This window comes from Megalobrama amblycephala, linkage group LG14 (assembly GCF_018812025.1).
Source record: "Megalobrama amblycephala isolate DHTTF-2021 linkage group LG14, ASM1881202v1, whole genome shotgun sequence".
NCBI lineage: Eukaryota > Metazoa > Chordata > Actinopteri > Cypriniformes > Xenocyprididae > Megalobrama > Megalobrama amblycephala.
The window spans coordinates 40195120-40212808 of record NC_063057.1 but is presented as its reverse complement, the minus strand read 5'-3'; the positions used below and the strand labels follow the sequence as shown (position 1 = coordinate 40212808).

The 17689-nt window shown below is 41.7% G+C and overlaps 1 protein-coding gene and 1 long non-coding RNA gene across 2 annotated transcripts; one reads left to right on the top strand and one right to left on the bottom strand.

Annotated features, from left to right (window-relative positions):
- The first annotated feature begins 277 nt into the window (after positions 1–277).
- On the top strand, positions 278–4358 carry LOC125245286 (gastrula zinc finger protein XlCGF49.1-like). The gene is made up of 3 exons (XM_048155823.1): positions 278–371; positions 871–1018; positions 2768–4358. Exons 2-3 carry the CDS (start codon positions 934–936, stop codon positions 3343–3345), a joined length of 663 nt encoding a protein of 220 aa, XP_048011780.1. The 5' UTR covers positions 278–371; positions 871–933; the 3' UTR covers positions 3346–4358.
- A 1145-nt stretch (positions 4359–5503) lies between these two features.
- On the bottom strand, positions 5504–8939 carry LOC125245311. Its single transcript, XR_007179481.1, has 3 exons — positions 8549–8939; positions 8065–8162; positions 5504–6436 (listed from the first exon to the last, which is right to left on the bottom strand). It is a non-coding gene; the product is annotated as an uncharacterized LOC125245311 (long non-coding RNA).
- Between the last annotated feature and the right edge of the window lie 8750 nt (positions 8940–17689).

The following is a 17689-nucleotide window of genomic DNA, read 5'->3' as shown; positions in this document are numbered from 1 at the left end:
CAATCACACATTTAATTTTGATTTAATATTTTAGTTTAAAATATTTTAAAGTTCTTTACAATCTTTTAATATGAAGACCAAGCATTTTGACTTTATTCTTGACTGAGAATATCAGTGCTTTGTAGATTATTGAACTTAGAGCAGTTCACACTTGCTTAGATATAAGCCAGAAGCTCTTGAAAAACTGTTTGGTATTGATAACTTTAAGAATCTATGATTCATCCCATAAATCAACATTTGAATGTATTTTCTGTATGTAGATTTATATTAGTTTTAGCGTGCAGACAGGACTTTTATTTTGGTGTGGGGGTGTGACGTCAAAAAACTGCGTCGCACTCCTGCTGCATCTGATGTGATTCGACTGAAGAAAGGTTTGTGTTTGTATTAATTTAAAGTGTTTAAATTAATGCAACTTTTTCAGACAGTTTATAGACAACTGTAAAATTATTATTACTATTATTATTGAATGTAGCTCTGTAATGTGTATATAATAACACGAATGAACGTTGTTTTTGTCAGTAAAGTTTATTCACATGAGTAATAGAAAAGAATCTCATTCAAATGGACCAGATAAACAAACATGTGAAACTAATATAAAACAACAACAAACCGTTGATGTTTATCTGTGTAATTTATTAAATGTAACCTACGGAACATTTAAGATTATGAAATATAGAGTTTGCATGTTTGTTCCTTTATTGATTTGCAATTCTTGTTTTCTAAAGTTTTTAGTCTATTCAGATCATTTAAGTCCATTAACTCTGATTCTCTCACCAGTGCACTGAACTACTGAACTAGATCTGATTGAGACACCCAGAGATTTAGAGTGGTTTTATTTTTCTTTCTGTTAATTATTCTCATCTTAAACAGGACAAACACACAGAAAAACTCCTGGTGAAGCGACTGAGATCCATGTGACACACCATTATAAAGATGGAGTTTATTAAAGAGGATAATGTAGATGTGAAGATTGAAGAAACATTCAGTGTGAAACAAGAAGAAACTGAGGAAAAAACAGGTCAGTTTCATTCTCAAAGCTGAACTCAGTCATTTGATCCTTATTAAAATGTCCAGCTAAATAGAAATTAATGATATTTTTGAATAATGTCATATGAGTGTCTTAATTAAAGTGGTTTTATTTATTTGGGTCTCATGAAGACAGACGATGTTGAGATCACATGATCAGCCAAATACTAATGTTGCCTCCAACCTGAGAAGATCAGAAAAAACATGGTCAGACAAATCCAAATTAAACCCTGCAACCCGTGACGACACATTGATGTCCTAAGAAACAAAACGATTGGTTTGTGTGAGAAACAGAACAGTATTTAAATAATTTTTCACCTCTAAAACACCACTATGTCCAACTTTATATATTAGTATTTATTCACCTTATTTACTTAGAAGTACGTGATCAGCTGCATTCAGCATAATTATATACTATTTCATAACTACAGGACAAACAGCGATTGCTAATGTGGGATACCTTATTGTCAGTTTATTTCAGTAGACATCATTGTTGTCAAGCAGAATGATAATTATCATTTCAACTTACCTAGATTGTGCAAGACAGTCCAATACTCAAACCAGTTGATGCTGTATTATAATATATAATTTTGCCAAACGATCCACTGGGTATCTTTGCGTGCGCTCTGGAGAATGTCAGTCGTTTCTGTTTACAACGTGTTTTGCAGCGGTGGGGCCGATCACGGACATGTAGTTGATCATGAGTGCTCAATCAGTCAGAATCGCTTACTGCTCAAAACGTATTTGCTTTAACAACATGCGTGTAAAAAGGAAACTCATTGCAGTGTGAGATCGCTACAGGCTGAAATTAGTTAGCTGTTTTGGACACTCTTACGGCTATGTCATTCATTGAATAAGTATTTATCCCATACTATTGCATGGGACAGAGATATGAAATGCCAAGTAGTAACTCATAGAAATTTAACTTGGACAATAGATATAATAAAATAATTTTATTATTTTGTAAAGTTATTTTATTGTTAATGACTTGTAAATCAAACAATGCTTATTTGTTTAAGACGGGTGTTTATTGTCTCATATTGGATGTAGGAGCAAAATACAGCTTAGGGCAGCAGCGATACATATGAAGTTACACAGCAGCAGCAAGCCATTTATGTAAGATTACTGCGACTAAGCATAGCTGATATGAGAAAATGATCATGAGAAAATGTATATCAACAACACTTTTTTCCAAGGTTGATGTTTTCATTTACCCGTGTGTGTGTGTTTCGAGATGGTTTAGCCTGCAACATGTTATCATTTGTTAAAGCCACACAAAATGTGCATTCTAATTTGAATATGTTTGAGCTTTTTGGCTCAGGCACACATAGTTATAGGCCAATAGAGTTAAGCCATTCGGCGTGGTAGCCCAGACACACAGTCATAGGCCAATAGAGTTAAGATTTTCTGACATACAGTACACTTGGCTTGCATTGTTCAAATTTCATGTCACCTGCTCTGTTGGGGGGTAATTCATGTACACTATATTGTACAGCAGCAGCAGCAGCAGCAACTCTTAATTGCTCACAGCAGTGTGTTGTGTATATTTTAGCAGTAGGAAGTCCTGTACTTGCTCTGCAGCAGCAATAACCTGCAGCAGTAGATCTATTCCGCCATTACCAAACATATCAACATTGTCATACACATTACCATGCCATGGGAGTGGGGACAATCACGCCAGGGCACGGTAGAAGTGCCATTTAAAATTGGGTTAACTTTTATCTTTTTTTTTTCCCTTTAGACCTGATGGTGCTGAAAGAGGAGGATCAAGATCTGAATGACATGAAAGAGAAAGATCTGAATGAGAAACAGCATGATTTCAAAACTGAAGAAAAATATTTTAATTCCTCACTGACTGAAAAGACTTCCTCACAAAAAAGAGCTCAAAATACAGAAACTAGCAGTGATTTCATCTGCAAACAGTGTGGAAAGAGTTTCTGTCAGCATAAATACTTTGAAGTCCACATGGGAGTTCACAGGGGAAAGAAGCCTTACACCTGCCAAGAGTGTGGAAAGAGTTACAGACAAAAAGGACACCTTACAGACCACATGAGAGTTCACACTGGAGAGAAACCCTACACATGCCCTCAGTGTGGAAAGAGTTTCCGTTACAAAGGACAATTTAAAGCCCACATAAGAATTCACACTGGAGAGAAACCCTACATATGCCATCATTGTGGAAAGAGTTTCAACCAACCAGCAAGTCTTAACATGCACATGAGAATTCACACTGGAGATAATCGGTACCTATGCGATCGATGTGGAAAGAGTTTTAGATATAAAGAAACCCTAAAGTACCACATGGGCCTTCACTTATGAGAGAATCATTTTTTGTCATGAGTTTAAGAAGAACCTTGGGTTCATGTAAAAACTTTTACGGGAGAGAAGCCTTTCATGTGCCATCAATGAAAAATAACAGAAACAAAGTAAACCTCAAGGTTCACAGAAGAGTTTTTGTTATAGAGAGGTCTTGTACCAGCCCTGAAAGCCCTGATTTACTCACTGCAAAGTTCTTTTCCAGTCTTCGCTTAGTGGCAGCAGACTTAAGTGAACATCTCGAGTGGCTTTTATATGAATGTTTAAATATGTGCTGTGCATTTTTCTTTCAGTAACAAAATAAATGTGGTGGGGAAACGTGAAGTGGTGAACACTTCAGAATATAGTGATGTGGATATGTTTGTACCAGATCTGCAGTTCAGCTCCCCAGTCACGTCACATACACAATTATACAGATTGCTTTAAATCAAGCAGCTTTACAGTATTAAACATGAAAAAACACGATTTCAAAAATCACTTATGTATTGACTGTGGGGAAAAACAATTAAATTTTGCTCAGTGTTATTAAAAAATACAGATATATTTTTGTGATGTCATTACTTACAGAAATACTCATTTTTACATGTGAACTGCAAGCTTAGTACTTACAAAAAATATAAAATAAATGCAATGGAACATGTAAAGTTTTTCATATTAAGTTTTCCTATTTATTAATAAAATAAAAATTAATTCCAGATAATAAAAAGTCCTAAGAACTGTTTTATATGTATAAATGTCACCAATAAATCCAAAGTATGGTTTGAAAAAAGATATTAAACCTATTAATAATATTATTAGAGATAAATAAATAATTAATATTATTAGCAATGCACCAGAACTATGCTGATACAGATACTTTTCATATTTGGTACCCGTTGAAACTATAATATATTTGAAAATTACAAACGCAATGAAAATACAGGTAGAGAAACCAAAAGAATATGAATCATATTCATTGGTTTAATTTGTTTAGCTAGCAAATATGTATTTCCTTCAGTTATTTTCATACTTAATTATGCCTGATAAATGTTTTGTACAAGCTTCTGTTACTTTCACTGTTCATTCTGTTGCTCTATCATTGTATCTTTCATTTAACTCTTTTCCATTCGCCATTGACAGACATTTATGGCTTTCAGTGTTTTCACTGTTATACAGTAGGGGGTGCTATTTTGCATCTTCTGAAAGAGTACTGAAGCTCCTGATCAAAACACAAGTGAAGAAGCAGAAACAAGCAATAGCCGATGTAAGCATATGCATATGTAAAATACGTGATCATCAATATTAAACAGCATATAAATCAAAACCAACGTTACTGAATGAAATGTCGACCCAGGAAGAGCTATAGGACTGTGAAGCTTTGGGGGTCTTGATGGACCTGCTGATACCGTTTTTTGCTGATTTAGATTTTCTATAGACAATAAGAATTATCAATTAAGAAATAAGAACTGTGAATTATAAGAACTATAATTGAAAGCACATACAAACTAAAAAAAACAAAAATAACGTTTAGATTTATCAACCGATTTCAGTGGTTTATCATGTACGTGGTGTACAAAAGGTTCTAGTTACGTAAAATCTCTATAGTTAGACATATAAAATATTTATTTTAATAAGAAATAGTCAAAGCTCAGGCATGAGCTTATTATGCATTATTCTTGCATAAGAAAACGCCCATACTGAGATATAATTTAATTTTCACATTAAATTAAATAAAGTTTTCTTATTGTGAAAAAAGGCATTTTCTGTCTTTAACCCAATTTTAGCTTTTCTTGAGCGTAGAATTGACCACCATTGATAAAATTAAACAAATCATCAGATACACAGGCTGCTCTCTGTATTTTATAGCACTAAAATGATACAGATATTTACAGATAGATACTCCAAAACATACAACAACAAAGATAACTGATGGATCCTTTATGGTAATACACATGATATGGTACAACTACAGTGCAATGCAAATAGTAAATATAAAATAAAGCGAGAATGGTAAATAGTTTGTTATACCCTATATATAAGAAATAGTTTGTAGTATATAATATTACAGTCAGAAATAAAGTATATAATATTGTCAATAAATACAGTATACAACAAATAAAATAGTAATGAACAGTACAATTCTATAATAGTTTAGGTACAATAATATAATATCATGATAATATATTGATAATAGCATATAGTTGAATAATACTATATAATAGTAATAGAATACGTAGTATCATTTACAGAATATAGACAATAATATTACATTATAACTATAATATATTGACAATCTCAAGTATTGGTATAATAATAATAATCGCAAATACAATGTAATATCAATTGCAGAATAATATATACAATAATAATATAGTATTGGTATAATAATAACAACAAAAGGCTATACATTTTCCATCAATCGTCTAAAATCGCTAATCCTTTGTAGGGTCAGGGGGAGTTAGAGCTTTGTCTTGAGTTGCCACTCGGTAGTTTGTTCAGTTTGGTAATGTGGTGCATCCTTAGTTTGTGAAAGACAGACACAACTAATGACAAGAGAGAAAAATGATGGTTGTCAATTCCAAATTGTGTTTCCTGAAGGTGCTCCTTGAGGAAAAACACATCCTCTGAACCAATCTCAGCTCAGACAAACTGACTGATCAAAGACACTCTGACGGCTTTCCCGGAGGATGACTGTCGAATGAACTGCTGTGCTGATCTGACCACTTTTACTGTACCTTCAGAAGGAATCATCAGCCCTCCACTGTTTTTCAGAGTAAGTTAGTGGTAGTTCTGGTCAAATGAAGCAGGTTACAGCACCTGCCACCCAGCCAGCACGACACACACCACAGGGAAGCTTTCTCAAAATCTGACGCACCACAAAACCAGAAATGTCCACAAGGGCATTGTCCACTATGCTGCCAAAGTAGTTTGGCAGGTAGCTGTGGTCACACACAAGTGCAGAAAAGGGGATGGAGGCTTTTCAACAGCTGATAGCGACACAGTCTCATCCTGTGGTGTCACGTTCCCTGAAGTGCTTGGGGAGACACCACACCTTGACCATGAAAATGGAAAATGCCCTGAAACTGGCCTGCAGTAGGATTGTTATTCCATCCCCCTAAAAACCAAACACACAGGTTTGTTTTGCTATCTTAGGCCCCGTCCACACGAAGCCAAAGTTTACCCCAATCCGATCTTTTTTTTTCCTCGTTCTAAAAAAAAAATCCCGTCCACACGGCGCCGTATCAAGAAATATCTGCGTCCACACGAAACCAGTGAAACGGCTCAAAATGATGTAGTATACATGCCAGACCATTATGTGGCACTGTAATTCTGTCACAGAAATGCACGAAGCAGCGAAGGAGACTTGGAGCACGCGCATAAACCTTGCGCGCTGAATACAAACTATAGCAAAGCTTACTGCGTGTTCACACCGCCAGCGGCGAGAGCGTCAAAGTGAAAGAAGTCATTCATTTTCAATGAGAGCTGGCGGCAAGCTCCGGGCCTCCGGCGAGAGCGGCGCGGTGCGTCTAGGACGGTGAGAGCGTCGAGGAGAGTTGAAATCAAGTCAGCTTTATGGTAATGAGCTATGACGCGGTTCGTAATGTAGAGGTCCTCGCTTGAGAGGATTCCAATTGGTTGCCACAACTAGTCATTTACTTTGACCCTCCCGCCGGCGCCAGTTTGAGCGAACAGTACAGCGTTGTTGAAATAATGCTTTATTTTGGCTCAGTAGCTTCTGCAGCATGAACACAAGCATGTAGAGTCGGCTATTGCTGTTGTTGGTGCTGTTTTGTGCTGTTAGTGCGTCTGACTAGGATCAACACGTGGGGTGATGACATCATCGTTTCAGAATATATACGGATTGCCCCGTCCACACGATAATGCAATGACGGGGTTTCTTCAAAGACGGCCCCGTCCACACGGAGACGCGTTTCTGTGAAACCGCACAAATTTTTTATCGGATAGGTGTTTCGTCCACACGGATCCGGCGTTTTCGAAAGGTGAAACCAGTATTTTTTGAAACCGGGTCCCAGAGTGGAAAAATTTGAAAATGCCGGCTTGGCGTTGTCGTGTGGACGGGGCAATCCGTATATTTTCTGAAACGATGATGTCATCGCCCCACGTGTCAACCCTAGTCAGACGCGCTAACACCACAAAACAGCAACAACAACAGCAGACTCTAGATGCTTGCGTTCGTGGTGCAGAACCAAAATAAAGTGTTATTTCTAAGCTTTGCTAAAGTTTGTATTCAGCGCGCAGGGTTATGCGCATTCTCCAAGTCTTCTTCGCTGCTTTAAGTGCATTTCTGCGGCAGAATTTCAGCGCCACATAATGGTCTGGCATGTATACTACATTGTTTTGAGTCGTTTCAGTGGTTTTGTGTGGACGCAGATATTTTTTGAGACGAGGAAAAAAAAAGATCGGTTTGGGGTAAGCACCGGCTTCGTGTGGACGTAGCCTTTGTGAGGACATTCCATAGGCGTAATGGCACGCACACACACACACTTATTTACTTAAGGAATAGTTCACCCAAAAATTAAAATTCAGATAAACAATGAAAGTCATACTCATCTGTGATGGAATTAAAATAAGAGTAGAGTGGGAGTAAAATATGACAAATTTTCTATTTGTTTTCATAAAAAAAAAAAAAAAATCATTTTCAGTGAGAGACAGAGAGGTTTGAATATGACCAGGGCCATAATGCTCACAGCAGTTCTGGGTTTAAGTAGAACAAATACTCACAGCATTAGGCAGAGGAGGATCAGTCTCTTGGAAATGGTGAGAACTGACAGGCTCTCCTAAGCTTTCCTGGAGGCTTGTCTAGCCCTGGTTGCAATGGGCTAAAAAGGAAATAAAAATATATTTCTTATACTTCTTATAGCTACTTCCCTCTGTCTCCTCAACTCTTTGTCTTTGGGAAACCTTAAATGTGTGAGAAGTTAGCCAACTAACTACTGTTACAGTAAGATTCACAAAATGTCAGTCACCTAGCCCAAACAAGTACTTGACATAAAGAAAATAAAGATGCATATTTAAACTTCAGGAAATTTAGTTTATAAAATAAGATATAATATAAGCTCAAATTATATTAGAAATCATGTAAACTCGTGTCTAAACAGCTAACTAGCAACATCGCTAGCTATTTTAGTCTGACTCTGGTGGCCAACTACTATCAATATAATTATATAATGTTCAAATGCAACCAGAAACAAATATTCAGTCTTACCTGTAAAAGGTCATTCCCCTAGACCTGTATTCAATTGTGCAGCGATTTGTACAGCCCCAAGCAGTACACAAAGGCATTTTTCTCAATTCCAGTAATGAGCGCTAAGGGAACGTTGCCCTGCACAATATGGTGGTCCCGTTGACGTGCGGTCCAGTGGCCACTTGTCACAGACACGCCAGGCTCTTCACATCGCACTCCCTCTCCTGAGTATTAACCAGCAACACCTGACACTCATCAGCACTCATCACCACCGCAGCATAAAAGACACTTCAGAGCACTCAGTCACTGTCTGGTCTCGTTAAGACATACTTCCTGTTATGCTTACCTTAAGGACTACTTACCTAGGTGGGCCATATATCGCATGTGATTGTCACGCGCATTTCGTCAGTAAAGCCGGTTCCCTGATTACCGCTAAATTGCCATCACCTGCTTTCAAATGGAGCGCCATTTAATAGACAGAGCCGTAGTTCACTGACAAGCTACGCAATATCGCGTTCATATCGCGTTCATATCAGCAGGTGATGGCAATTTAGCGGTAATCAGGGAACCGGCTTTACTGACGATATGCGCGTGACAATCGCATGCGATATATCGCCCAGCCCTATACTTACCTGTCTCCATTGTCTTCAAAGATCAGGGGCGGATTTAGACATTTTGGGGCCCAAGGCAAACACAGACATGGGGCCCTCTACATCTCTTGTTTCCCTCCTTTTGTCAATCCTTATTTAAAAAAAAAAAAAAGCCCTACTTGTTACTTCTTCACACAGCAATGATGTATAGACATCTGGAGTTGTATCTGTAAGAAAAAAAGAAGAAAAATAAAAAAACACAGAACAACATTCTGTTTAACAGATGTATCCTCTGTAAAATTGTATTTACATAAAATTTTCTCTGTACAATAATATGTATTGTCTATTTACACAGGGAAGAGCTGTCATTGGTTGTCATTTACCTTGGTTGTTCTGATAGTATCTTCTATATGGATCTGCTTGCTGCTACATGTTGTTTTTGGACTTCTGTCTTGTGTTACTAAAGTGAGAAGAAACACACAAGACAATAAGTGATCAATTATGGAGACATCATTTTAGTAAAAATAACTTACCTTTTAAAATGTTTACATTTTTTCTTTCACTGACTTTCTCCTGCTCTCCCTTTTTTTCTGACCATTTCTTTATTTCCCTGGTCTCTGTTTTTGCATCTTTCTCGTCTTCTCTCTTTGGTCTTTGCCTATCTTTTTCTTCTTCTCTCTTTGGTCTTTGCCTGTCTTTTTCTTCTTCTCTCTTTGGTCTGTGTGTGAGTGAGTGTGGGTGAGTGTCTCTGAGTGAGTGTGTCTGTGTGTGTGTGTGTGTGTGTGTGTGAGTGAGTGTGTCTGTGTGAGTGAGTGTGTCTGTGTGTGAGTGAGTGTGTCTGTGTGTGTGAGTGAGTGTGTCTGTGTGAGTGAGTGTGTCTGTGTGAGTGAGTGTGTCTGTGTGAGTGAGTGTGTCTGTGAGTGAGTGAGTGTGTCTGTGTGAGTGAGTGTGTCTGTGTGTGAGTGAGTGTGTCTGTGTGAGTGAGTGTGTCTGTGTGAGTGAGTGTGTCTGTGTGTGAGTGAGTGTGTCTGTGTGTGTGAGTGAGTGTGTCTGTGTGAGTGAGTGTGTCTGTGTGAGTGAGTGTGTCTGTGTGAGTGAGTGTGTCTGTGAGTGAGTGAGTGTGTCTGTGTGAGTGAGTGTGTCTGTGTGTGAGTGAGTGTGTCTGTGTGAGTGAGTGTGTCTGTCTGTGTGTGTGAGTGAGTGTGTCTGTGTGTGTGAGTGAGTGTGTCTGTGTGTGTGAGTGAGTGTGTCTGTGTGAGTGAGTGTGTCTGTGTGTGTGTGTGAGTGAGTGTCTGTGTGTGTGAGTGAGTGTCTGTGAGTGTGTGTGAGTGAGTGTGTCTGTGTGAGTGAGTGAGTGTGTCTGTGAGTGAGTGAGTGTCTGTGTGTGTGAGTGAGTGTCTGTGAGTGTGTGTGAGTGAGTGAGTGTGTCTGTGTGTGTGAGTGAGTGTCTGTGAGTGTGTGTGAGTGAGTGTGTCTGTGTGAGTGAGTGAGTGTGTCTGTGAGTGAGTGAGTGAGTGAGTGAGTGTGTCTGTGAGTGAGTGAGTGAGTGTGTCTGTGAGTGAGTGAGTGTCTGTGTGTGTGAGTGAGTGTCTGTGAGTGTGTGTGTGTGAGTGAGTGTCTGTGTGTGTGAGTGAGTGTCTGTGAGTGTGTGTGAGTGAGTGTGTCTGTGTGAGTGAGTGAGTGTGTCTGTGAGTGAGTGAGTGAGTGTGTCTGTGAGTGAGTGAGTGTGTCTGTGTGAGTGAGTGTGTCTGTGTGTGAGTGAGTGTGTCTGTGTGTGTGAGTGTGTCTGTGTGAGTGAGTGTGTCTGTGTGAGTGAGTGTGTCTGTGTGTGAGTGAGTGTGTCTGTGTGTGTGAGTGAGTGTGTCTGTGTGAGTGAGTGAGTGAGTGTGTCTGTGAGTGAGTGAGTGTGTCTGTGTGTGAGTGAGTGTGTCTGTGTGAGTGAGTGAGTGTGTCTGTGTGTGAGTGAGTGTGTCTGTGTGAGTGAGTGAGTGTGTCTGTGAGTGAGTGAGTGAGTGTGTCTGTGTGAGTGAGTGTGTCTGTGTGTGAGTGAGTGTGTCTGTGTGAGTGAGTGTGTCTGTGTGAGTGAGTGTGTCTGTGTGTGAGTGAGTGTGTCTGTGTGAGTGAGTGTGTCTGTGTGAGTGAGTGTGTGTGTGTGAGTGAGTGTCTGTGTGTGTGAGTGAGTGTCTGTGTGTGTGAGTGAGTGTCTGTGAGTGTGTGTGAGTGTGTCTGTGTGAGTGAGTGTGTCTGTGTGAGTGAGTGTGTCTGTGAGTGAGTGAGTGAGTGTGTCTGTGTGTGTGAGTGTGTCTGTGTGAGTGAGTGTGTCTGTGTGTGAGTGAGTGTGTCTGTGTGAGTGAGTGTGTCTGTGTGTGTGTGTGAGTGAGTGTGTCTGTGTGAGTGAGTGAGTGAGTGTGTGTGTCTGTGTGTGTGAGTGAGTGTGTCTGTGTGTGAGTGAGTGTGTCTGTGTGAGTGAGTGTGTCTGTGTGTGTGAGTGTGTCTGTGTGAGTGAGTGTGTCTGTGTGTGAGTGAGTGTGTCTGTGAGTGAGTGAGTGTGTCTGTGTGTGTGAGTGAGTGTGTCTGTGTGTGAGTGAGTGTGTCTGTGTGTGTGAGTGTGTCTGTGTGAGTGAGTGTGTCTGTGTGTGAGTGAGTGTGTCTGTGTGAGTGAGTGTGTCTGTGTGTGTGAGTGAGTGTGTCTGTGAGTGAGTGAGTGAGTGTGTCTGTGTGTGTGAGTGTGTCTGTGTGAGTGAGTGTGTCTGTGTGTGAGTGAGTGTGTCTGTGTGAGTGAGTGTGTCTGTGTGTGTGTGTGAGTGAGTGTGTCTGTGTGAGTGAGTGTGAGTGAGTGTGTGTGTCTGTGTGTGTGAGTGAGTGTGTCTGTGTGTGAGTGAGTGTGTCTGTGTGAGTGAGTGTGTCTGTGTGTGTGAGTGTGTCTGTGTGAGTGAGTGTGTCTGTGTGTGAGTGAGTGTGTCTGTGAGTGAGTGAGTGTGTCTGTGTGTGTGAGTGAGTGTGTCTGTGTGTGAGTGAGTGTGTCTGTGTGTGTGAGTGTGTCTGTGTGAGTGAGTGTGTCTGTGTGTGAGTGAGTGTGTCTGTGTGAGTGAGTGTGTCTGTGTGTGTGAGTGAGTGTGTCTGTGAGTGAGTGAGTGAGTGTGTCTGTGTGTGAGTGAGTGTGTGTGTGTGTGAGTGAGTGTGTCTGTGTGTGAGTGAGTGTGTCTGTGTGAGTGAGTGTGTCTGTGTGAGTGAGTGTGTGTGTGTGAGTGAGTGTCTGTGTGTGTGAGTGAGTGTCTGTGTGTGTGAGTGAGTGTCTGTGAGTGTGTGTGAGTGTGTCTGTGTGAGTGAGTGTGTCTGTGTGAGTGAGTGTGTCTGTGAGTGAGTGAGTGAGTGTGTCTGTGTGTGTGAGTGTGTCTGTGTGAGTGAGTGTGTCTGTGTGTGTGAGTGAGTGTGTCTGTGTGTGAGTGAGTGTGTCTGTGTGAGTGAGTGTGTCTGTGTGTGTGAGTGAGTGTGTCTGTGTGAGTGAGTGTGTGTGTCTGTGTGTGTGAGTGAGTGTGTCTGTGTGTGAGTGAGTGTGTCTGTGTGAGTGAGTGTGTCTGTGTGTGTGAGTGTGTCTGTGTGAGTGAGTGTGTCTGTGTGTGAGTGAGTGTGTCTGTGAGTGAGTGAGTGTGTCTGTGTGTGTGAGTGAGTGTGTCTGTGTGTGAGTGAGTGTGTCTGTGTGTGTGAGTGTGTCTGTGTGAGTGAGTGTGTCTGTGTGTGAGTGAGTGTGTCTGTGTGAGTGAGTGTGTCTGTGTGTGTGAGTGAGTGTGTCTGTGAGTGAGTGAGTGAGTGTGTCTGTGTGTGAGTGAGTGTGTCTGTGTGTGTGAGTGAGTGTGTCTGTGTGAGTGAGTGTCTGTGTGAGTGAGTGAGTGTGTCTGTGTGTGTGAGTGAGTGTCTGTGTGTGTGAGTGAGTGTCTGTGAGTGTGTGTGAGTGAGTGTGTCTGTGTGAGTGAGTGAGTGTGTCTGTGAGTGAGTGTGTCTGTGAGTGAGTGTGTCTGTGAGTGAGTGAGTGTGTCTGTGTGAGTGAGTGTGTCTGTGTGTGAGTGAGTGTGTCTGTGTGTGTGAGTGTGTCTGTGTGAGTGAGTGTGTCTGTGTGAGTGAGTGTGTCTGTGTGTGAGTGAGTGTGTCTGTGTGTGTGAGTGAGTGTGTCTGTGTGAGTGAGTGTGTCTGTGAGTGAGTGAGTGTGTCTGTGTGTGAGTGAGTGTGTCTGTGTGAGTGAGTGAGTGTGTCTGTGTGTGAGTGAGTGTGTCTGTGTGTGAGTGAGTGTGTCTGTGTGTGTGAGTGAGTGAGTGTGTCTGTGAGTGAGTGAGTGTGTCTGTGTGAGTGAGTGTGTCTGTGTGTGTGAGTGTGTCTGTGTGAGTGAGTGTGTCTGTGTGAGTGAGTGTGTCTGTGTGTGAGTGAGTGTGTCTGTGTGAGTGTGTCTGTGTGAGTGAGTGTGTCTGTGTGTGAGTGAGTGTCTGTGTGTGTGAGTGAGTGTCTGTGAGTGTGTCTGTGTGAGTGAGTGAGTGTCTGTGAGTGAGTGAGTCAGTGAGTGTGTCTGTGAGTGAGTGAGTGTGTCTGTGTGAGTGAGTGTGTCTGTGTGTGAGTGAGTGTGTCTGTGTGTGTGAGTGTGTCTGTGTGAGTGAGTGTGTCTGTGTGTGAGTGAGTGAGTGTGTCTGTGTGAGTGAGTGTGTCTGTGTGTGTGAGTGAGTGTGTCTGTGAGTGAGTGAGTGAGTGTGTCTGTGTGTGAGTGAGTGTGTCTGTGTGTGTGAGTGTGTCTGTGAGTGAGTGAGTGTGTCTGTGTGTGTGAGTGAGTGTGTCTGTGAGTGAGTGAGTGTGTCTGTGTGTGTGAGTGAGTGTGTCTGTGTGTGTGAGTGAGTGTCTGTGAGTGTGTCTGTGAGTGTGTGTGAGTGAGTGTGTCTGTGTGAGTGAGTGAGTGTGTCTGTGTGTGTGTGAGTGAGTGTGTCTGTGAGTGTGTGAGTGAGTGTGTCTGTGTGAGTGAGTGTGTCTGTGTGTGTGAGTGAGTGTGTCTGTGTGTGTGTGTGAGTGAGTGTGTCTGTGTGAGTGAGTGTGTCTGTGTGTGAGTGAGTGTGTCTGTGTGTGTGTGTGTGTGAGTGAGTGTGTCTGTGTGAGTGAGTGTGTCTGTGTGTGTGAGTGAGTGTGTCTGTGAGTGAGTGAGTGAGTGAGTGTGTCTGTGTGTGTGAGTGAGTGTGTCTGTGTGTGTGTGTGAGTGAGTGTGTCTGTGTGTGAATGAGTGTCTGTGAGTGTGTCTGTGAGTGAGTGTGTCTGTGTGAGTGAGTGAGTGAGTGTGTCTGTGAGTGAGTGAGTGAGTGTGTCTGTGAGTGAGTGAGTGTGTCTGTGTGAGTGAGTGTGTCTGTGTGTGTGAGTGAGTGTGTCTGTGTGAGTGAGTGTGTCTGTGTGTGTGAGTGAGTGTGTCTGTGTGTGTGAGTGAGTGTGTCTGTGAGTGAGTGAGTGTGTCTGTGTGAGTGAGTGAGTGTGTCTGTGTGTGTGAGTGAGTGTGTCTGTGTGTGTGAGTGAGTGTGTCTGTGTGTGTGAGTGAGTGTGTCTGTGTGTGTGAGTGAGTGTGTCTGTGAGTGTGAGTGAGTGTGTCTGTGAGTGTGTCTGTGAGTGAGTGAGTGTGTCTGTGAGTGTGTCTGTGAGTGAGTGAGTGTGTCTGTGAGTGAGTGAGTGTCTGTATTGTCATGTCTAAATCACTATAATCTGACCTTGCGAGCTTTGGCCTCAGCAAATCTTGCTATCACTGATTCCATATCCAGTGACTTCCTGACTTCCTGCTCGATGGAGAGAACAGCTAGAGCAGACAGCCTGTCCTGTGACATAGTTGATCTGAGGTACGTTTTGATTAGTTTCAGTGATGAGAAACTTCTCTCACCCGAAGCTACTGTAACAGGGAGAGTGAGGAGGAGTCTGAAAGCTATACTCAAATTTGGATATATGTCAAGTAAATTCTCTTTATATATATAGTCAAGCATCTCAAATGGTGATGAGACATGTGGCGGGAATGACCTAACTGCACCCTTAACCTCAAGCTTCAGATCTTCTGCATCAATGTCATCCATCCTTTGCTCTAATCTGTGGCAGCATTCATCCAGCTTCCCTTCCTTCTCAGTGCTTCTCATTGTGTCGAGTGAGTAGAGAAATCCATAAAGCTCATAGAAGATTTCCATGTTGGAAAATCTGTTCTCTACTGTGACAAGAGCTGTATCTATTAGACGTAGAAAAAACTCTCTTTTGAAGAGCTCTTCTGCAGTTGACTGAGTCTTCTCTGTTCCCTCATACTCAAACTGTTTGGTTTTTCTTCTCTGACGCACCTCAGGCCAGCTCATCTCCACCTCAAGCTTCTCTGCTATCTCCCTGGCATCTGTTTTCGCAGAATGAAATCCATGACTGCGAAATTCCTGAAGATATTCTTTCACTGCCCTGATTTCTTCTCTCACTGTCTCAACTGAAACTTTGGGGCTCTGAAGGATCTTGCTCACTTTGTTTATCTGGAACAACACATTGTACCACACAATGGTACTTACCACAAAAGGCCATTTCTGCAGCTCCTTGCAGATGCTTTCAGCTGTTGAGACAACATCTGCATCTCTTTTCTCTGTGGCGTACTCCTTTAAAGCAGTTAATGCCTTCACGATTTCAGGCAGCTGGTAGCGAACAGCTTTCACAGCTTCAACTCTACACTCCCACCTGGTTGTTGACAATGCTTTAAGTGTCAAATTCTTGACGTGTTCTTTGAGAATACTCCAACGTTGAACTGAAGAGCTGAAAAGATTGTAAAGTCGCTGTATCAGCCCAAAGAAGCTGATGGACGTCACGGAGGACTTGGCTGCATCACCAACAACAAGGTTCAGTGTGTGACTTCCACAAGGAACATATAACGCTTTGTTGTTTATTTCCAGCACTCTCTTTTGGACTCCCTGCTTTTTACCCTGCATGTTGCTCCCGTTATCGTAAGACTGGCCTCGACAATTGCAAAGATCCAATCCTAGTGTTTCTAGTTGGCCTAAAAATGTCTCACATAAGCCTTTTCCTGTTGTGTCAAGTGCCTGAAGAAATCCAACAAAGTGCTCATGGATGGAGACACCCTTTGATAATTCACAATTAACAATTCGTAGCACCACTGAGAGCTGCTCATTGTGACTGAGGTCTGGAGTGCAGTCCATAATTACTGCATAGTATTTGGCTGTTTTCACTCTCTCTACAATTGCATCAGTTGTACATTTTGCCACAAGGGAAATAAGTTCATTTTGGATATTCTTGCTTAAATAGGTGTCACTTAGCTGTTTTGCCTGAATTCTCCTCAGATGCTCTCGCATCACTGGGTCAAACTGAGCCATTAATTGCACTTGTCCAAGAAAATTTCCATTACCAGCCTCAAACAATTTGTCTGAGTGGCCACGAAATGCAAGATTGTGCTCTGCCAGATAGTTTACAATTGCAATAAGTCGTCTTAAAATCTCTTTCCAGCGGTTTACTTCAAGAGCAATTAGATCTTGGTTTACCTGATCTATAGCTGTGTTGGTTTGTAGTTTCTGTGAAAGATTGCGCCAAGCATCCATGTTTGTGATGTGTTCTGCTGACCTCTCATGCTGTCTCAAGTGTGCAGAAAGATTTTTCCAGTAATTAAACCCATCTGCACTTAGCTGAGTGGCCTTTTCTCGGTTACCAAACAAGCGGCAACAAAAGCACAAAACACAGTCATTTTTTTCACTGTACACGAGCCAGGACCTCTTTATTTTTTCTCCATTCTTCATTTGCAGGTAATAATTGCTGTTTGTAAATCTTCTGCCCTCTTGATTTTTAGGATAAATTCTATCCTTGCTCTGAACTGGGCCTCTCTGCACTATTGAGCAGCGCTCTTTGTCAGTGAGATGTTTTGGCCAGAGTGCTGGGTCATCTTCAAGTTCAAGTGTAACACATTGGTCAGAATGACTGCTAGTACTCATTAGTTGTTCATTGGAAATGGAATTGTCGTCTTTTTCGTCATAGACGTAGTCATCATTATTATCACTGTCACTGAAAGTGAACGCAGAAGTTTTGTTACCTGCAGCTGCAGTTGAAGGATCCTCCTCATCCTGTAAAATTGCCGTGCATGTAACGTTAGCAGCAATATCGCTTGAGCAGCCTGGGCTAGCACTGTCGGCGCCGGCGGCAACGGGTAGCTCCTCCACGCTAGCAGCAATGCTAACAGTCGTGATGGTGTTAGCGTTGTTGTCATTGTCAGCGGGGCCGGGCATCACAAAAAAGTTTGTTAACTTCGGCAATTTTGCTAAAAACTTTGTGCTTTCCTCCTATTTCTTCCTTTTTTCAGCACCGCTTGGGTAGCTTCGCTTCATTTTTACTGTCAATACTCTCTCTCTGTACACTCTGTCTATCACTGTCAATCACTTCTTCTTCATCAGTTTTTTGGCGCATTACAGCCTTGTCGCTTTCGCAGATGCGCAGTAAGTGAAATAATGGAATAGTCCAATGTAGTGAGGTGGGGGGGGGGGGGGCCCTCCTGTCTGCGACACTAATGATTTGATGCCATTTTTCGCAAATGGAGTTTTAG